This window comes from Urocitellus parryii, chromosome 16 (genome assembly GCF_045843805.1).
Source record: "Urocitellus parryii isolate mUroPar1 chromosome 16, mUroPar1.hap1, whole genome shotgun sequence".
NCBI classification, from domain to species: domain Eukaryota; kingdom Metazoa; phylum Chordata; class Mammalia; order Rodentia; family Sciuridae; genus Urocitellus; species Urocitellus parryii.
The window spans coordinates 14,181,498-14,202,775 of NC_135546.1; the positions used below are offsets into that span (position 1 = coordinate 14,181,498).

The 21,278-nt window shown below is 45.8% G+C and overlaps 2 protein-coding genes across 4 annotated transcripts in view; one reads left to right on the forward strand and one right to left on the reverse strand.

Annotated features, from left to right (window-relative positions):
• On the forward strand, positions 1 to 21,229 carry Ttll3 (tubulin tyrosine ligase like 3). Of its 2 annotated transcripts, none has more exons than XM_077793494.1 (14): positions 1 to 214; positions 387 to 478; positions 2,361 to 2,529; positions 2,624 to 2,754; positions 3,732 to 3,860; positions 4,744 to 4,858; positions 5,962 to 6,060; positions 7,813 to 8,008; positions 9,096 to 9,244; positions 13,116 to 13,359; positions 14,579 to 15,014; positions 18,711 to 18,981; positions 19,782 to 20,008; positions 20,238 to 21,229. In XM_077793494.1, the coding sequence occupies exons 1-14, from the start codon at positions 91 to 93 to the stop codon at positions 20,535 to 20,537; spliced, it is 2,682 nt and encodes an 893-aa protein (XP_077649620.1). In that variant the 5' UTR covers positions 1 to 90; the 3' UTR covers positions 20,538 to 21,229. The 2 variants fall into 2 exon arrangements, with proteins under 2 accessions (XP_077649620.1, XP_026238910.1); XM_026383125.1 differs by having other exon boundaries at positions 2,642 to 2,754; positions 19,911 to 20,008.
• The window catches only part of Rpusd3 (RNA pseudouridine synthase D3), a 24,123-nt gene continuing 8,856 nt past the window's right edge, over positions 6,012 to 21,278 (reverse strand). The window contains exon 10 of one of the 2 annotated variants that reach the window (XR_003300273.2): positions 6,012 to 6,030. The gene's annotated coding sequence lies outside the window, so the exon portion shown is untranslated. Of the gene's footprint in view, positions 6,031 to 19,161; positions 19,424 to 21,278 lie in introns of those variants that run through there. The other variant, XR_003300272.2, reaches the window with a different exon arrangement.

Below are 21,278 nucleotides of genomic sequence, written 5' to 3' on the forward strand. Positions count from 1 at the left end.
CCTGGGAGGCTGCCATGGCCGGGGCCCGCCTCCACCCAGCCCGAGGCGAGTGGTGCTGGCCGTCAGCGCCTGGCCAGCAGTGCTGGCTTCATGCCCTGCCTAGGCCGCGCCTCCGAGACTCCTGCCTGCGGCACCCGCGCCCAGGGCCCTGCGGATCCCCACCTATTCAGCCCCCGGCCTGCCCAGGTCCTGGATGATCCCCCCACGCAAGACGGTGAGGCCCAGAGCGTTGCCTGCCCTGGCCGGTGGCAGCTGCAAGAAGAAGCATGGGGACGGAACGAATGGTGTGGGCGTCCTGATGAAGGGTGGAGGGAGGGAAGAGGGTGCCAAAATGACCCCGGCTAAGCCCCAACCTATCCCAGCCCCTATAACGCCTCTTTCTGCAGGATCCCTTGTCCTCTGGCGAGGATTCTCCAAGACACCTCACCACATGGGCCGGCTCAGAAACGCCAAAATCCACGTGGAGAGAGCTGTCAAGGTCGGAATGGGTTGGTGGGGAGGAGTTTAGAAAGGACCCTGGAGTACTTTGTCCTGCCTCCTTGTGGTATTTTTGTCATGTCCTTCAAAAGCAACCAAAAAAAACCTCCTTAATTCTACACTCATCTTCCAATACCTCCCCATTTTCACTTCTCATTCAGGGCCAAACTTCTTGACAGAATTGTCTGGGCATTGTTCCACTTCTTTACCTGGAATTCACTCCTCAGTTCCCTTCCCTCTGATTTTCTGCCTTTCCCATCCCATTCCTTTTAAAAACCACTCTCATTAAGGCCCTTCGTGACCTCCAAGGAGCCAAACCCAGCAGCGCCTCTTCAGTCCTGCCATCTTGATTGAGTTGCCTGTGGGTGTGCACTGATGCCCCACACACCCATCCTCCTTAGCTATCTGACTGCACACTCCTACTTTTCTTTTCTCTCTTTCTGGCTGCTACTTTTCAGTTGCTTTGGGCAGTTTCTTAGATATTAGAGGCTCCATAGATCCCTACCCATGCATGCTGCATGCATGCTTCTCTCTGGTTGTGAGTCCAATGTGCTGCACCCACTGCGTACCCTCTCCAGCCCCCTAGTTGACATCTCTACCCAGAGTTTATCAACATTTCAATCTCATGCTCTGATATCCTACCCAAACTTGTCATTCCTTCTCGTCTGGACTTTCTCATCTCAGTTGTTCAACCTCAAATCCAATATTTCCAATTTTTTTTTTACTACCACATCTAATCCCATCAGCAAAATCATTCATCTCTGATTCCAAAATGAATCCCATCCCCCCACTTTTGCCCCATCTTCACTGTAAGCACAACAGCCTTCCAAATGGTCTGTTTCCATACTTGTTCCCATCTTTTTTCCATACAGTAGCAAGCCAAACTTAACAAAGCAAAGCTTCCAACTAAGCACTTCCTCACCTAACCTTTATTGCTTTGTGCTACTCATATAAAAACCCACATCCAAGGGCTCAAGCCTGCAGGGCTGTCCATGGTCTGTCCATACTACCTACCTTCTCATGGGCTCTCCCTTCATTTTCCAAACTGCACTCACCCTTTCAGTTCCTTTTGGTCTCCATTCTGCTTTTGGGCCCTTGCACATGCTTTTCCCTCTGCCTACACTGCCATTTGCTCAGCTCTGTATATTCATGACTCTTTTGATCTTCTCTAACCATGTATTCCTAAGTAGTTTCTCCGGGTCTCATTAAGTATATAGATTTTACACTGCCTGGATTTAAATCCATACTCTTGGGGTTGGGAGTGTAACTCAGTGATTGAACTGTGCTTAGCATGGGTGAGGCTTTGGGTTTAATTCCCAGCACAAAAAGAAATCTCTTTCACTTAACCATGGTATGTCCAAGCTACTTAATTTCTCTGCATCTTTATTTCATAACCAGTGAGCATCTAATAAAAATGTATGTCATTGTAAGTAATACATGAAGCATTTACCACATAGTAAATACTCAGTAAATATCAGCTATTATTGCCAACATTGTTACTATGCATATTTGTTTATTTTGGTACTAGGGGATTGAACCCAGGTGCATATTACCACATCTCTATAGAGCCCTTTTTCTTTTTTTTTTTTTTAAGACAGTTCTTGCTTAGGGCCTTGCTAAATTGCAGGAACTGGCCTTGAACTTGCAATCCTTCTGCTCCAAATTCCCAAGTCATTGGAATTAACAATCATATACCACCCCCCCCAGACACTATGCATATTTATTTCCCTCCATGTTTTTTAGCTATTTTTCCCAGTAGAATATAAAAATTCCCTACAGAGGCCAGCTTAGAGGCAGAGACTGTAACTGGGTCACTACTATATCCCCTGTGTTTGGCACCTTGGCAATGCTTATTGAACAAGTCTCTATCTCTCACCTTATAGCAGAAGAAGATCTTTATGATCCAAGGCCGCTACCCAGTGATCCGGTATCTCTTACGCCGGAGAGGCTGGGTAGAGAAGAAGATGATCCATCCTCCGGGCACTGCCTTAATGCCATCCCAGAAGGATCTGGACAGCTCAATGCTAGGTGATAGTGACACCACTGAGGAAGGTGAACAGTTCCCTCTCTTTCCACAAGACCCCTCCCAGTCTTCTTCCTTATGTTCTCACCATCCCAGGGTTGAGGATTTGTACCTATGGGGCAGGGACATGGCTCTCATCAGGTCTGGGCTCTGCATACATTGAAGATGAAGAAGAGCATTATCAACAAACACAGCTGTTTGACTTAAATGGCCTTCTGGAATTTGATGACCTAGATGGGACACATGCTTTGATGGTGAGCGTCCTGGGGGCCAGCTGAAGCACAGGATTGGCTGGAGGGTGGCTATTCAGAAGGAGAGGTCTGGCGCCCAATGGGGTGACCTCAGACAAATCCTTTTCTTCTCTGGGTCTCAGTTTCCCCATCTGTATAAAGATGATTGTTTCTCTAAAGGCTGGATAGGCCCCCAGAGCAGTGAAGGACTCAGTGGGGCTCTGACAAGGCTGTCACATCCTCTGTGCATGCTAGTTATCCCTTCCAGGTAAAAATCTCTTTGTTCATCTGCTTCCTTTGCCCTTAGCAATTGAAGGCTCATAGGAAGGTCTTACACAACTCTGAGAGAGGCTGGTGAGATGGTGTGGAGGACATGTGTGTGGAGGTTAAGGACACTTGGATTCATTAGATTGGCACCAACTCTTACTAAGTTGAACTATATGAAATAGCCATTCCTGCACGTCAAGATAAGATGAAAATCGGTAGTTTCATGTGGTTCAGCTTTGTGAACCCTGGGGTAGGTCGTTTACCCTTCGTGTACCTCAATTCCCTCATCTGTGAAATGGTAGCTCCTACCTCATAGGGTTGGATGAGGAGTCAATGGATTAACATAGAAAGTATTTCAAACAGAGCATAGCATATGGTGTTATTAGTTATTAATAATCCTACCTCCCAGATTTTTAGAAAGGATGGAGAGGTGGGGACCACAAAAGAACCTCTGTTACATGCTGTGTGCACATCAGTTTGGAGGCTGTGTCCAGCTTCTGGCAAGTGACTGATGGCCATGGGTCAGAGAAAGGTCCAGCATTTTGTTGTAACACTCAGACTAAGCCTGCTCTCTTCTGGCCAAGCATGTGCCCTGGAGAAGAAATGCCCTTCATGCCTTACACAGAAACGTTGTGAGGACCACAGGATAGTTTGGAAGTATCCTGTCCTTTGTGCTCAGGAGGGTTGGGGAGAAGCTGCCCACACTGGCCTCCCTGTCTCTGTCTCCTCCCCAGTCCCGCATGGTTCGGAATGAGACACCTTACCTTATCTGGACCACCCGGCGAGATGTGATGGACTGTCGCTTCCTCTCTAAGGATCAGATGATAAACCACTATGCTCGAGCTGGCTCCTTTACTACAAAGGTGGGCTCCTCAGGGCAGTAGGCAGGACAGCTTCCAACCCCACCCTTAGACTAGTAGTCCCAACCCCGTCTCTCCCCTTGTCAGTAAAAGAAAGTTCTCAGGAAAGCAGGAGATAAATAATCCAGTGAGACCTGAAGTCAGAAAGACTTGGACTCTAATTCAACCCCTGTGGGATATCTGGTAGTGTAGACATCTTGACTAAACTGGACTTCAGCTGGATGTGATGGTGCACACCTATAATCCCAACGGCTTGGGAGGCTGAAGCAGGAGGATCAAAAGTTCAAAGCCAACCTCAGTAACTTAGCAAGACTGTGTCTCAAAACAAAAAAGGTTGGGGATGTGGCTTAGTAGTTAAGTGCCCCTTGGTTCAATCCTTGGTACCAAAAACAAACAAATAACTGGGCTGCAGGATTCAAATAGGATCTGAAGCCCACACAAACACCAAATCCAAACTGTGAGCAAGGGTACATCTGGCTGATGGCTTCATTCTGTCTTATCTCTGATAGCAAGTGGCTGTACATCTCTGAGCCTCAGTGTCCTCATCTTTAAATGACAGTAGCAGTAAGGCCTGTTTTCTAGGGTGAAGGATGAAGAACTTTATAAAATGGTCTGTCATTTTATCATTGGCAGAGACTTGGAGAGGAATTCCTAGATGAGGCAGGTCTTTAAGGATATGAATGAAGGGTGAATGGGATTTGTGACAAAGGGGACCACCAGGCAGACATGGATATAGATGTGAGTAAGTTAAGCCTAGTGAGTGGAATAGAGGCTCTGAGAGCATATGGGCAAGGTCTTCCTGACTGGATGTGTGCTGCCTGTGGGGGAGTCTCTTAGAGCTCCCTGGGCAAGTCCTACCCTGCCCCCTCAGCAGCTAACTCCATAGGTGGGTCTGTGTCTCAATCTCCGGAACTTGCCCTGGTTTGATGAGGCTGACGCTGACTCCTTCTTCCCACGTTGCTACCGCCTGGGTGCTGAAGATGACAAAAAAGCCTTCATAGGTAAGGAGAACCCCTAGCCCCATGCCTGGACCAAATCTCTGGCTCACACCAGGGAATAGCAGGCCTCTCCTTATGCCCTCATCTACCCCAGCAAGTTTCTTCCCTATCCCCAGTCCTACTATACCCTCACTTAATGATACTCCTAGCTTGGCCAGCCCTGACCTCCAGAAAACTTAGGTAGCTTGCTTGTATTCTAGAGCAGGTTCTAAAAGTTAGTGGTTGGTTGAATTTGGAATCCAGAATGGATTTCAGGCTTATGTCAAGTTCTATTGGCTGGATTGGGTTCCATGAAAGACTATAGGTTGTGAGATTCTAAGGCAGAATGGCTTCCAGCTCCACAGTATGTTCTAAATAGAATTTGGATCCAGGTTAGACGCTAGGTCTTAAGTTATGTTCCAAATCTGAACTAGGTTTTGGGTCAAGGTTTGGGTTCTTAGGCTAGAATAAGTATCAAAAGTATATAAGGGGGGCTAGGATTGTGGCTCAGTGGTAGAGCACTTGCCTAGCACATGTGAGGCATTGGGCTTGAGCCTCAGCACCACATACAAAAATAAATAAAATAAAGTTATTATGTTCATTTACAACTAAAAATATTTTTTAAAACTGTATGAGGAGCCGGGCACAGTGGCACATGCCTGTAATCCCAGTGGTTTGGGAGGCTGAGGCAGGAGGATCACGAGTTTAAAGCCAGCCTCAGCAGCTTAGGGAGACCCTAAGCAACTTAGCAAGACCCTGTCTGAAAATAAAAACATTAATAGGGATGAGGATGTGGCTCGGTGATTACTCACCCCTGGGTTTAATCCCTGGTACAAAAGGGGGAAAAAAAAAAGTAGATGAGGAACTGAAGAAAGAACTAAGACAACAGACAATCTGGTCCACACCAGATTCTGAAGACAGAGTATAAGCCAAGTCCAGTCTCATTGTCACATTCTGGGTCTGAGAATACAACTGAAACAGGATCCAGGTTCTCATTCAGGTTCTAGAGTCAGAAAAGGTAGAGTCAGGTTCCACATCCAAAATGGGGCAAGTCACGATCAGGTTCCAGAACCAGAACAGGCCTCGAGCCTAGGGGCTGAGCAGGGTATCCCCTGCCCTGGGAGCAGAGGACTTCTGGCTGACAGCTGCCCGCAACGTTCTCAAGCTGGTGGTGAAGTCGGAATGGAAGTCATACTCTGTCGAAAAAGAAAAGGAAGAAGCCGCAAGTAAGTACTGTGGTTACCTTCACTCCCTTACCCACCGTGCTTCCATTATCCATATCCATATGACCATCCAACACCCTTCCCACCCTTCTTTTCATCCATGTGTTCACCCATCCTCCAGTCTACTCATTCACCTATCCATCCATCCATCCATCCATCCATCCATGTATCCATCCTCCCACCTACCAACCCACTGTTGATCTCCTCATTCACCCACTTGCCATCAGCACATTCCCTATCCATTTATCCACTCCCCACTCTCCTTCCCATCCTTCTACAAAACCATTTATCCATGTATTATTCTATCTTCCTAACTACTGTTTATATACCCTCTAGTCTGCTCACTCAACCATTTTTCTATTTCCCAACTTCCCATATACATGTCTTCTGGTTTGTTTGGTGATCAGCCTGTGCATGGGCCTGGCATGTAAATGAGCACCCTACAGAGAGCAGACTAAGAAGACATGGTCCATCCTTGTCTGAGGGAGATAGGTCTAGGAGAAGGAAGAAGTGAACCCACAGTTTACAGGAGTCCTGAGCACCCTATGTGACCAAAAATAAGGAACATCTGGGACTGGGATTGTGGCTCAGCGGTGGAGCGCCCGCCTAGCATGGGCGAGACCTGGGTTTGATCCTCAGCACCACATATAAAATAAAGGCATTGTGTTGTGTCCATCTACACCTAAAAAATAAATATTAAAAATTTTTTTTTAAAAATAAGGAACATCTGGGAGTAAAGGGCACACAGAAGAACACAGCCCATTACTTGCCCCTTCCCTTTATGTATTTAGCTCCTACCTCCAAGCCACTAATCCTTTAAATGCAAGGGCTCCTTAGCCAGGGATTCAGAGAAGTAAAGGGCAACTATAAGGGAAGGAGAAAAAAATCCCTGTCTCTTCTCCATTCTGTCTTTTACATAACTGTGCCAGGTACAAGATGACTCTTATTATGTGCTAGGATTAGTAGCACAGGGGTCCCCTACTGGGCAGAGACCCTGCACTTAAGCTTTCTCTGGCAATGGGCTCAGGTGTGGGTCAGGCTGCAGGGGGTTAAGGGCTCACTTATATTTCAGGATGTTCAGGAATGAGTCAGGGCTGTAGGTGTGCATTGAGTCTTCTGAGATGTCAGTTTCTAGAGATTCATTTTCAGGTGTGTGTCAGGGCCTCGCATTGCACATGTAAGGTTAGTGTTTCTATGGGTTGATGATGGTTGATTTATGTCAGGATTCTGGGAGTGAGTAGATTTCTGTTGTGTTTCAAGACTTAAGAAGTCATATTGGGGGCTGGGGATGTGGCTCAGTGGTAGAGTGTTTGCCTGGCATGCATTCAATTCCCAGCACTGTGAAAAAAATAATAAAATAAATAAAGAAGCCATGTCAGGTTTGGTTTCATGTATATCTAGGTTCAAAGGCCAAGGTTTCCAGGTGCAGGGTCTCAGATGTGTCAGAGGTCCCAGGGTTAGAGAGGCTACAGCTATGTGCTGGGGCTTTAGGTGCTGTAGGACTTTGGGGACATTTAGGGTGGAGTGGGGGCCAGGGATGAAGTGCTAGAGTTGCAGGTAAATTTTGAGCAAAACCTCAGGTAAGTGACAAGTCCCAGGGCAGCTGGGGATCTGGGTTCATGGTAGGCCTCAGGTGTCTTTCAGGTGAGGCCTGAGGTGAGTGACAAGCCTCGGGTTGGTAAGCACTGTAGCATGTGTCATTTCACCTTCCTTGGTGTGTTCTAGTGACAGACAGACTCTTCCCTATCTCTGCAGGAGAGAAGAACCTCAAGAATCAGGAAAAAAAGCTCATGACAGTGTCCCCAGAGTTTGTGGATGAGGCCTTGTGTGCATGTGAGGAGCACCTTAGCAACCTGGCTCACATGGACATCGACAAGGACCTGGAGGCTCCACTGTACCTCAGCCCTGAGGGCTGGACCCTCTTCCTCCAGCGCTACTATCAAGTGGTCCAGTGAGTACTCCTGCAGCCAGGGCTATGGGCTGAGGCAGGTAATTAGGAACAGACTCTCACAATCTAACACAGCCCTCGCCTCCTCCTGAAGCCTCTCATTTTTGTTCCTGTTGCTACTCTTCAGCTCAGGAACCCTCAGGGATTCTCACTGCCTCCTTGATAGAGTCCAGACCACTCTTCCTGGCTCTTAGCACAATGTAGGCACTAAGATGATGGCCTGTGCTGTCAGGTAGACCTAAGTTCAAGTCCTGGCTTTGCAACTTCCAAGCTCTATGACTTTGGCAACATCACTAATCTATTTGAACTTTCCTTTTCTGGACTGGTGGTATAGTTAAGAGTGCTTGCCTAGAATATGCAAGGCCCTGGGATCGATTTCCAGCACCATTAAAAAAAAAAGACAAGTTCTAGTTTGGGGAGCCAGATGATAACCAAGTAAATGAATGGGTCAGGTGGGGGTGAGTGATGGGAAGAGAAAGGTAGGGGAGCTATGATACAGATGTGCTTGAGTGAATTAATCTAGAAGGGAACCCACCTCTTAAGCATTATTAGGTCTAGATAAAGAGGACAGGAATGCCAAAAAAGCACCTGCAGATGAACTAATCAGGCATTTGAATCCTGGTTCAGCCACCAAGTGGGTAGCCTTGGGCAAATACCCTAATTTTCCAAGCTTTAGTTTACTTTCCTCTAAAATGGGACAGGTGATACCTCCCTGAAAGGGCTGCTAGAGGATTAGAGATAATATATGGAAAGCCCTTGGTGTGGTGCCCCATCATTTGGAGCTGGAATGATTCAGTTTTAATAGGAAGGGAGTGGGCAGAAAATGGAATATTGGAGTGGAATGTGAACTGTGAAGTAAATGGGATTTACTCAGTCATTCCTATTGCTATGGTCTGGGCAAGAGGGCTCGTGGGGTGGCTTGAGGGTGAAGATGGAGGTTTGAGAGAGATCCATGTGGATCTCTAGGGGGAAGGCATGACCAAGGTGGTTGAACCATGGCCTAGGGTGAAGGAGGATATGTCTCCCCTTGTCCTGCCCTCCTGCCTGCCCCCAGGCCTTGCCCTGCCTAAGTCCCACCATCTCTCCACAGTGAGGGGGCAGAACTCAAGCATCTGGATGCACAGGTCCAGCGCTGTGAGGATCTCCTGCAGCAGCTTCGGGCTGTGATGCCTCAGATTGATATGGAAGGGGACCGCAACATCTGGATCGTGAAGCCAGGAGCCAAGTCTCGTGGACGAGGTGGGGGATCAGCCTCTGCTTTTTGCACCAATACCCTGTGATCTTATCCCCCATTAGAGGCCAGGGAGGTTAATAGTGCAGTCTGCCAAACTGGACTGACAGCCCAGCTCTGTCACTAATATTCTTTGTGACCTAGAGCAAGTCACATCACCTATCTGAACCTCAGTTTCCTCCTTTGTGAAGTGAAGATTGATAAAGCCTTCTACCAGGTGAGATTAAATGCAGAGTACATCTTAAGTTGTAGATCAGCATAGTCAACCCCATATGAGAGCTGCTGGGATGATAGTCCCAACTGTTCCTCTCCTGCCCCTGAGTTTGGATCAATGCTTTAGGTAAGTTTGGTGACACTCACAAGCACTTAGTTGCTTATTATCTAAAGGATCTCAGATTTCACCAGCACATCTCTATAGTCCTAAGGCCAGGACCCCTAGTTCAAGGTTATCCTTCCCCTACTTATAAGACTTCAGGCAGGGTTAATTAACCTTTTCTGTGCCTCATCATCATCACTGGTAAAATGGAGCCAATACTTCCTGAGAAAATTAAATGAGTATAATGTTTATAAAGCATTTAGAAGCCATGCATGGTGGCACATGCCTGTAATCCCAGCAACTGGGGAGGCAAAAATAAAATAAAAAATAAAAAAAGCTAGGGATGTAGCTTAGTGGTTAAATGCCCTTGGGTTTAATCCCCAGGACCAAAAAAAAGTACTTAGGTCCTGGACCTGTGCATAGTAACTGCCACATTGATGCTTCTATTATTAGCTGTTATTCAGACTCCTCAGCCAAGTGTGACTGGAATTTGAAAAGGAAAGCCAGCAGTGCCTTAGCCCCGCCTTTAAAGACTGTGAAAGGATGCCCAAGAGCTAGAAAACAGATTTCAGTATCAGCTTCTTTCGAATACTGCTCTTGAGTAGGTTTATTTATGCTAGGGTGAAGCCATTGCAGCTCCAAACATTGGAGGATGTCACATTAAAACCAGGAGGGCTGGAGATATAGCTTAATAGTCGAGTACTTGCCTAGCATGCTTGAGTCTCTGGCTTCAATCTCCAACATCACCAAAAGAAACTGTTAAACAACTATCATTCACAGTGGTACACACCTGTAATCCCAGCCACTGGGGAGTCTGAAGCAGGAGGATTTCAAGTTCGAGGCCAATATGGGCAACTTGACACGAGACACTGTCTCAAAATAAAAAGGTCTGAGGATAAATCTCAGTGGTAGAGCACCCCTGGGATCAATCCCACAAAACAACAACAACGAAAAAAGCATTAGATTCTTTTCTTTTTATACTTTAGAAATACTTGATTTTTTTTCCCAATCATGAAAATATGTGTTTATTGTTTTAAAAAAATAAAACAAAACAATATAGGAAATTAGAAGCAAATGTCCCTTGATTTCACCAAAAGATAACCTATTAACTTTTTAATGTGTTTCTATCTACACTTGTTTCTATGCATTTGGTGTGTGTATTATAAGTCTTTCTCCTTTTTTAAATTTTGGTACCAGAGATTGAACCCAGTGGCACTTAACTCTGAGCCAACTCCCCAGCCCTTTTTATTTTCTATTTCGAGACAGGGTCTCACAAAGTTGCTTAGGGCCTTGCTAAATTGATGAGGCTGGCGTTGGAATTTCGATTCTCCTACCTCAGCTTCCTGAGTCATTGGGATTACACTGCACCTGGCAGTTATAATTTTTAAAAAACATATTTTTGTTGCAGATGAACACAATACCTTTGTATATTTTATTTTTATGTGGTGCTCAGGATCAAACTCAATGCCTCACACGTGCTAGGCAAGCGCTCCACCACTGAGCTACAACCCCAGCTCAGCAGATGTAATCTTTTCTTATACAAGGCATTATGGTCTTGGGCCAGGCACAGTGTGCATGCTTATAATTCCAGGGTTGGGAGGCTGAGGCAGGAAGACTGTGAATTCAAAGCCAGCCTCAGCAACAGCGAGGCACTAAGCAACTCAGTGAGACGGTCTCCAAATAAAATTCAAAAAAGGGGGCATGAGGCACTTAGTAGTCAAATGCCTCTGAGTTCAATCCCTGATAACCACCCCACTCAGAAAAAATAAAAAGATATTATATTCTGGAAATCCTGATGATTGGTCTACCCACCACCCTTTTTTTAAAAAATATTTTTCTAGTTGTAGATGGTCACAATAACGTTTATTTTGTTTATATATTTTTATGTAGTGCTGAGGATCAAACCCAGTTCCTCACACATAGGAGGCAAATGCTCTGCCTCTGAGCCACAACCTCAGCCCTACCCACCACCTTTTTAAAATATTTTTTAGTTGTCAATGGACCTTTATTTATTTATTTTTTAAATTTATATGTGGTGCTAAAATTTGAACCCAGTGCCTCACACATGCTAGGCAAGTGCTCCACCACTGAGCTACAACCCCAGCCCCAATCTGGCCCTTTAGGAAAAGATCCAGACCGGGAACCAGGCACAAGTTTTTTCTGTGCCATTGGCAGGCAATAGGCTACTTTGGGCAAATGAGATTATTTGTGATTTTGTGTCTGGTGATATGATTCTGATATTTACTAGCATTAAAGCAATGCCTTAAGCCAAACAAGCTGGTGCACATTCAAAATCCCAGTTCAGAGGCTGAGGCTGGAAGCTTGCCTGAGCCCAGGGGTTCCAGACCAGTCTAAGCAACATAGTGAGAACCCTGTCTAAAAAGAAAAACCTTGATGGGCAGAATCAAAATCTTTGGGACACAGGTCCGCTGTGTTAGCAAAGCAATAAAACTTCTTTTTCCTTTTCCTCAAAAAAAAAAAAAAAAAAAAAAGAACATTTTCTATCTAGAAGAAAGTCTAAAATAGATCATCATAATCAACAGTGTTGGGTAGGATTTGAACAAACACAATTTCATACATTCTTGCTGGGACTGAAAATTAGAAGAACATCTTTGGCAATATAAAATGAAGAATGTGGGGCTGGGATTGTGGTTCAGCGGTAGAACACTCACCTAGCATGGGCGGGACCCAGGTTCGATTCTCAGCACCACATAAAAATAAAGGCATTGTGTTATGTCCATCTACAAAATATATATTTATTCTCTCTCTCTCTCTAAAAAAAAATTAAGAATGTACACACCCTTTGAGCCAGCAAACCGATGGGTAGAAATTTATTAAACAGGTGATAGTAATATGTGTTAACATTTATTGAATGTTTACCTTTTGCCAAGCCCTATCCCAAACCCTTATCCTGCTTTAATTTGTGTAATACTGTGTAACCAAGGCATGTTTATTCTCCCATAACCTGGAAGAAAATCCTTAAGGATTCCATAAATGTTTAGAAGCAGTAGTTGGCTGCCTCTGAAAAGGGAGATGTATTTTTAATATGCCATTTTTTTTACTAATTTTTGGGTTTTTTGGTTTATATTTTGTTAATTATTGGAGAAAAATAATGTATGCACATACTTTTAAAGCCCAGTACAAAAAATAAAAGCAGCAGCCCATTACATGGCAGGACACAGTGACACATTCCTATAACTCCAGTGACTGAGACAGGAGAATCAAAGAGTTGAGGACAGCCTCAGCATTTTAGTGGGACCCTGTCTCAAAAAGTTTGGGGAATGTAGCTCAGTGGTAGAGCACCTCTGGATTTAATCTATAGTACCTCAAAAATAACAACAAAAAAATCAATACTATTCAGAAATTTTCAATGCATATATTCCTTTTCAATCAACCCAAAATGACTTGTTACCAAAAAAATTAAAATCATTTTCAGTTTCCCAAAGGGAACAGGATACTAATTGACAAAAGACATCCTTACCCATGTGGCCTGACAGTTTTGTGGGGATAAGGGCCAGCCCAAGTTTGACCTCCTAGACCCTGATTACCCCTTTTCCTGCTAGGCATCATGTGCATGGACCACCTGGAGGAGATGCTGAAGCTAGTGGACTGCAACCCCATGATGATGAAGGATGGCAAATGGGTGGTACAGAAGTATATTGAGCGCCCCCTGCTCATCTTTGGCACCAAGTTCGACCTGAGACAGTGGTTCCTGGTGACCGACTGGAACCCACTTACTGTGTGGTTTTACCGCGATAGCTACATTCGCTTTTCCACACAGCCCTTCTCCCTAAAGAACCTGGACAAGTGAGCCCTACCACTCACCTCCCATGAACTCCCAGACTAGTTGGGGAGCTGGCAAAACAAAACAACACAACAACAAAAAAAGGCAATGAAAATATGCAGTGGAATCTATGCAGCATTGCTGGGTTCCAAACACAAACTGAGCAGGCAGGCAGGACCTCTATCCACCCAACCATCTTTCCATCCAACAGATATTTACCAAGAGTGTACCCTGTGCCATTCATTATTCTGGGCACTTGGGATACAACAGAAACAAATGGAGATCCCAGCTCTTAAGTGCTCATATTCTAGCAGGGAGAAACACAAAAGCATTGATCTAATAGGATAAAGTGCAATATGTGTTATAAAAAAAGAAAATATAGAACAGGATTAAAGGATGTCATTGGAAATTCCAGAGGAGAAAGGCAAGATGTGGTATTAATTTGGTTGGGGTGAGAGGAAACCTTGCTGAGGCTTCAGTTCAAATTCCATCTCTGTAGCTTCCAAGCTGTGGGCCTTTGTTCAAGTGAAAACCTATTTAAGAGCTGGAGATGTAGTGTAGAGTCCTTGCCTAGCATTTGTAAGGCCCTGAGTTTGATCTCCAGCACCACACATACAAAAATACTTGAACCTGGCTGGGCATGGTGGCACATGCTTGTAATCCTAGCAGTTCTGGAGATTGAGACAGGAAGACTGACTACAAGGCTTTATTCTTACCTACCTGCTTATCTTCCAGGCATTGGGAGGACAAACTGAGACTAGGCACAAGCACTTAATACTGTGGCTACCATGATTGGCACCCACAAAGCCTCCTGAGAGATAAAACTAATTGTCGCCCTAGAAGAATATAGGCTCCAGGCCTTTGTCATTCTTGTCCTCCCCAGTAGGGCCCTATTTCAAGTCAAAGTGACCAGCGTGTCCCAGGGTTGATGTCGAAATTTTCCTGCCCTCCCTCATTTTGGATAGGTGGGGCAGCAGGAGCTAAGCCCCAATTTTCTTTCTTTCCTTTTTTTTTTTTTTGATAACTGGGATTGAACTCAGGCACTTGACCACTAAGCCATATCCCCAGCCCTATTTTGTAATTTATTTAAACACAGGGCTCACTGAATTGCTTAGTGCCTCACCGTTGCTGAGGCTGGCTTTGAACTCACAATTCTACTGCCTCAGCCTCCCAAGCCGCAGGGATTATAGGCATGTGCCACCGTGCCCGGCTTGAATCCCAGCTTTCTACTTTGTGTTTCAGCTCTGTGCACCTCTGCAACAACTCTATCCAGAAGCATCTGGAGAACTCCTGCCATCGCCATCCCATGCTACCCCCAGACAACATGTGGTCCAGCCAGAAGTTCCAGGCCCACCTGCAGGAGATAGGGGCACCAAATGCTTGGTCCACTGTCATCGTGCCTGGCATGAAGGCTGCTGTGATCCATGCGCTTCAGACCTCCCAAGACACAGTACAGTGTCGGAAGGCCAGCTTTGAGCTCTATGGTGCTGACTTTGTATTTGGTGAGGATTTCCAGCCCTGGTTGATTGAGATCAATGCCAGCCCCACCATGGCACCCTCCACAGCTGTCACAGCCCGGCTCTGTGCCGGTGTACAAGCAGACACCTTGCGAGTGGTCATTGACCGGCGGCTGGATCGTAACTGTGACACAGGAGCCTTTGAACTCATCTATAAGCAGGTAAGGTGGAGGTGGAGAACTCCAGGGAATGTGCCTTCTTTTCTAGGCTGCTCCACAGTGAAGCACAGGGCTCTGCAGTCAGACCAGTTCAAAACCTGGGCTTGAGGCCTGGTTTTGCCAAGTTGTCCTAGTATATAGCCACGTCCCCTCCTCAGTTTCCTCATCTGTAAAATAGAGATATTACCATCTTTCTCATGAGCTGAGTAAATACAATGAGTTAATATGCCTGGATAATACTTCTAAAAGGCATGGACTCTGCGACATCCTTGGATTCAAATCCTGGGTCAGTAACTAAGCTGTATAACTTAAAACAAATTCCCAGCCTCTAGGTGGTCTGTTTATTCATCTATAAAGAACGAACGAAAATACTACCTAATTCATAAGATTATAAGAATTAAATAGTTAATATAAGTGAGGTACTTCAGAATAGGGCCTGGCATACAGTAAATGCTGTACAAGTTTTAGCTATTGTTATAACCTAATAAGATTGTTGTTTCATGAAAAATAGCATCACTTGTGAAGTGCCTGGAATATATATAGTAAGAGTTGATTACAGGCAGCTGCTATTATTTTTAATAATCTTTTGGGAGTATTGAGGACTGAACCCAGGATCCCTTTACTACTGAGCTACTTCCCAGCTCCTTTTTTTTAATATTTATTTTTTAGGTGTAGTTGGACACAATACCTTTATTTTATTTATTTATGTTTATGTGGTGCTGAGGATTGAACCCAGGGCCTCGCATGTGCTAGACAAGCGCTCTACCGCTGAGCTACAACCCCAGCCCAGCTCTTTATTTTATAGGATAAGATAGGGTTCTTAAAAATCAGGACTGGAATTGGGTGTGGTGGCACACACCTGTAATCTCAGCGGCTTGGGAAGCTGACACAGGAGGATCGCGAATTCAAAGCCAGCCTCAACAATGGTGAGGTGCTAAGCAACTCAGTGAGACCCTGTCTCTAAATAAAATACAAAACAGGACTGGGAATGTGGCTTAGTGCCTGAGTGCTCCTGAGTTCAATCCCTGGTACCCCCTCATACCCCCAAATAAAATTAGGGCTGGACAGTTCATGAGAATGAGACAAAAGGACTGTGAATTTAAAGCCAGCCTCAGCAGCTTAGTGAAGCCCTAGGCAACTCAGTGAGACCCCATCTCTAAACAGAATGTAGAATAATCAGTTGGAAAGCTATTTTCAGTTTTTTTTTTTGAGCTTAGGAAGTAATTTTTTTTTCAGCTAAGGATCTTCTGACCAGCATTCTGTTTCTGTCAAAGTTTGGTTATATACAGGAAAGGTGCTGATCCTATGAACTACCCCATTCTCTCTGGGATTATAGGCATGTGCCACTGCACCTGGCTCCAAATGTCTTTTATTGCTGATTTGTTTTTTAGGCCAGTGTGTAATCACACCCTGTACTGGTGGTTTTGTCTCTTTAATCTTTTTTAATCTAGGACAGCTCCACTACTCCCCCCCCCCCATTATTTTGATCTTTTGAAGGGACCAAGCTGGTTGTTTTATAGAACTGTCCTACATCCTGGATTTATCAGATTGTTTCCTTATGGTGTCATTTACTTGGTCTTCTGTTATCTAGATGTCCTGTAAACTAGAAGTTGGGTCAAACAGCTTGAATGAGGTTCAGGTAAAACATTTTTAGCAAAAATACAACAGAGGTGACTCTGGGTACCTCTTGTGACATCACAAGGAACCTATTGTTAGAGTGTCTCATGATAGATTAATGATGCTGAATTTGACCATGGGTTAAGGTAGTGGCTACCACGTCTCTCCGTTGGAAGCTCTTCCTACCTTATTAATTATACTGTGTATTAGTCTATTTTCTGTTGCTAATAACAATACCATACACTGGAAAAAATATAAAGAAAAAAGGTTCGTTTGGGCTCACAGTTCTAGATGTGCAAGATCAAGAAGCCACATTTGCTTCTTTTGGCTTTCTTGCTGGCAGTGTCCCAAGGTGGTACAAGGCATCATATGTCAAGAGACAGAGAGGCACTGGAATGTAGCTCAGTGATATAGCACTTGCCTAAGCACATGCATAAGGTCCTTGGTTCCATTCCCAGCACCATACAAAGAGAGAGAGAGAGAGAGAGAGAGAGCGAGCGAGCGAGCCTGGTGCAGCAGCGTACACCTATAATCCCAGATAATCGGGAGGATCAAAAGTTTGTGTCCAACCTCAGCAACTTAGTGAGGTCCTAAAAAAGAGAGACAGACATGCATATGTGTCTGTGTGCCACCAGCACTCAATCATTCAGGCTCTACCCTGATGACTTTATCTAATCCTAATCACCTCCCAAAAGCCTGACCTCTAAACATCATAGTCAGATTAAGTTCCCCCCTCTTAATAACTCACTATGGTGATTATATTTCAAGACATAAACCCTTGAGGGACACTCAAAATATCCAAACATAGCACTTTGTAAGATGGTACTTTGGCTGTCTTCAACTTACCCATTTCTTGTCATACTTTCTACTTGTTTTGATATCCAGTTTTGATTCTTACCCCTATTAGAGTTCCAATTTCTAGTTTTATTGTTCACTCTACGTTTATTAAATGAGGTTTCTGTGTGGAGGTGCATGCCAGTAATCCCAGAGGCTCAGGAGGCTGAGGCAGGAAGATTGTGAATTATTCAAAGCCAGCCTTAGCAATTTAGCAAGGCCCAAAGCAAGTTAACAAGACCTTGTCTCAAAATAAAACATTAAAAGGGCCAGGGATGTGGCTCAGTGGTAAAGTGCCCCTGGGTTCAATCCCCACTACCAAAAAAAAAAAAAAAAAAAAGAGGTTTCTTCTGTAAAGATGACCTTTCTCCAATCACCTAGGGCTATTTGGTAGCTCAGGTTCTGCAATGGTTTTATTCATTTATTTCAAAACCCAGGGTACTCTACCACTGAGCTACATCTCCAGTCTTCTGCTTTTTATTTTGAGACAGGTTGGCCTCAAACTCATGATCCTCCTGCCCCAGCCTCCCGAGTAGCTGGGACTATAGGTGCACATAACCATACCAGGTGTGCTCTGCCTTCTTTTTTTTTTTTTTAGCTTTTTTAGTTGTAGACAGACACAATACCTTTATTTATTTTTATGTGGTACTGAGGATCGAACTCAGTGCCTCACATGTGCAAGGCAAATGCTTTACCAACTGAGCTACAACCCAGCCCCAATGCTCTGCCTTCTTTAAGGCTCTTAGTTTCTGCTCCCCCGTGACTTGAGCTCATATAAGGTTCCAGGCAGTCTCTAAGCCTGCTGTCTATGTGGGTATCATAAGTCAAATTATCTCTGTAGAGACTCTGATTGTTGGCAGTGACTTGTAGAACACAGCCACACATATTTCATCATGGACTGGGGGCACAAGCAACCTGAGAGGGCAGTAGATGTGGAGGTGTGGTTGTGGGGACTTGACTGGAATTCCCTCCTCTTCTGAGTTACTAGTCCCTGGGGCTCTGTGACTTCTTAATCCCTCTAGGATTAAGGGGTCTCCCGGAGGACAGAGGTGGGCTTCCCATTTCTCAGCTCAGTTTTGATTCTTACCTATTTTATTAGAATTGCAAAAAATGCAAATTTCTAATTTTATTTTTCATTCTACTTGACCAGGTGCTTCAGAGGTGAATTCTATCCATCTCTGCCCTGGCTCCTGCTGCAAGGATTCCAACACCACTGACAGGCCTTGTCTCTTCTCTTCTTGTCCACAGCCTGCAGTGGAGGTGCCCCAGTATGTGGGTATCCGGCTCCTGGTGGAGGGTTCCACCATCAAGAAGCCCACAGCACTGTGTCATCAGCGGATGGGGGTCCGCCCATCATTCCCTCATCTGCTAACCCAGCAAGGCTCTGGGGAAGGCAAGGAGCTGGGGACCCCTACCCACAGGTCAGCTTCCAGGAAAGTTGCTGGGTCCAGGAGCCAGGGGCACATTGAGAAGCCAGGCTCCACTGCTACCACCTCCGTCCCCGGGAAGGGGAAGAAAGGCAAGACAAAAAGTGCCACAGCCCTGCTCTGCCCCATCCCCCATAAGTGGGACCCTCCCCCAACACCAAAATGGGCTACATTGTTACCATGACCTGTGTTAGTGGGAAACGGCAGTCTCATTCCTTGAAAAGACTGCCATTGAGTATGAGGATGACCTCAATCCCTGGGTAACAGCATTCCCTCAAACACCCCAGTGTCCCAAAGTGATTTCTTCTGTTCTCTAAGCCCCTCAACCACTTGGATTTGCCCTACCACCAGAACCACCAATAGAAGGAAAGAACCACTACTCACAAAGTAATCTTTTAAAATATACAGCCAAGTAAGCATTGTCCTCTCCAGAGTCTCAGTCACCCTGCCTGGACTCAATCCCAGGGTGCTCTGTCTCCAGAGTCCAGGCTTTTGCCAAAGCAGTATTCTTCCTTTGCTTCCATGCAGAATGGCCTTTGGGGAAGAATCTAATCACTTAAATGTTCACTACCACTACCTAACCAGCTCCTTTAGTCTTCACAGCAACCTAGTGAGATAGGTGCTATCGTCCCCATTTTCCAGCCGAGGTAGCAGAAAGTTTAAGGAAGTTGCCTGAGGTTGCACAGCCCAGAAGGGGCAGAGCTGGGATGCAGACCCAGGTCTGTTGGACTCCAAACCCTGGATTCTTCCCACTGCCTCTGGAGGAGGAACCGGGAGGGCTCCACTGCCCTCACCCTGCCCCTGTCTTCCCTACCCTGTGCACATACCCTATGGGGCAGCAGAGCAGCTGGTCAGCCTCTCTAGGCCCTCACAGCTTCCCTTGCTCCCACAGCCCCTTACCACTTCCCCAGCCTCCACGCCAAGGCACGGCTTCCTTCTTCCTGTGTGCTCCAACCCCAGGGGCGCATCCTCAGAGTGCAGCCCTGCAAACTGGTGGGCACTAAGGCCCTGTCGCCCACAGGCAAGGCCCTGATGACTATACCAACGGCCAAGGTTATGATTTCCCTTCCACCAGACTCTGACCTCAAGATGGCACCCAGCATCCCAAAACCAAGAAAGGTGGGCCTGGATCCATGACTCATACCCTGGTGGACAGTGCTGAGCACTGGGGTCAGGGCTGGAGGGCACAGGCAGAGAGCAGCTCCCAGGCTGCCCAGAGGGTGTGGGTTTGTCCCTTTCTCAGCAAGGGACCAATATCAGATAAAAGGGAAGGACTTGTCCCCCTCAAAACCCCTTCCTATACAGATTCCTGATCATCTCTCTCTTTCTCCCCCCCTTTCACACCGAGGCTGTTGCTCCCAAGCGCCTTCGAGGTCCCCAACCTGCCCGTGTCTTGTGGCCTCAGACCTTTGAAGTCGGAACTCTTCCCAGCACCCATAGGAAGGTCAAGGGCAAAGGCAAGTTGAAGGCCAGACTCTGCGACAAACCCAAGGCGGAGGCATACCCTGTGAAGAGGCTGGGCCATCCTATATCCCTGCCCCTTACTGATACATTCCAAAAGCTGAGGGGTACAGAGGTTATAAGGCTAGGGAAATCTTGCTCTGTTCTTGTGGGGCACTGCCTCTGTCCTGGATCTAGCACCAAATAAAGAGGAGCAAACGAACTGTGGAATTGTGGTAGGCTTTGGCTCCACCACTATTGGGTGAAAAACAGATGGGGTGAAGTCTCTACCCAACAGTCCAGATCAAGAGCTAACAGCAGCCATAATTCCCACTTAGTGACAGACATGGGACTTCCTGTTCAGATACTTCCTTGGTATGTCTGAGCCTTCACTTATATATATGAGGAAACTAAGTCTGAACAAGAAGATGTGGCTTGACCAAGATCACACGGCAGTGAAAAGTCAGGGACACATTGCCAGACTGTGGACCACTGGGAATCCCTAGCCCCAGAGGCTGGCAGAATGACATCCAGTAGGCATAGAAACATTTACGTTACAACACAGGGAAAAGGGTGGACCTTGATGAAACCCCAGCCTTTCTCCAGAGGGTGTGGGTTTGTCCCTTTCTCAGCAACAGACTAATATCAGGTAAAATGAAATATCCAACAAACCACACCTGTGTGTAAAAATTTGGTATTACCTAGTCTTAATGGATTGAATGGTGGCCCCCTAAAAGATATGTCTGTCACCTGCATGTATGTCCTTAAACAGGTAAGGAGTTTTACAATCTTGAGATGAAAGCACCCAGATTATCTGAGTGGTCTCTAAACCCAACAATAAACATCTTTATAAGAATCAGAAGAGGGCTGGGGATGTGGCTCAAGCGGTAGCGCGCTCGCGCCTGGCATGCGTGCGGCCCGGGTTCGATCCTCAGCACCACATACCAAC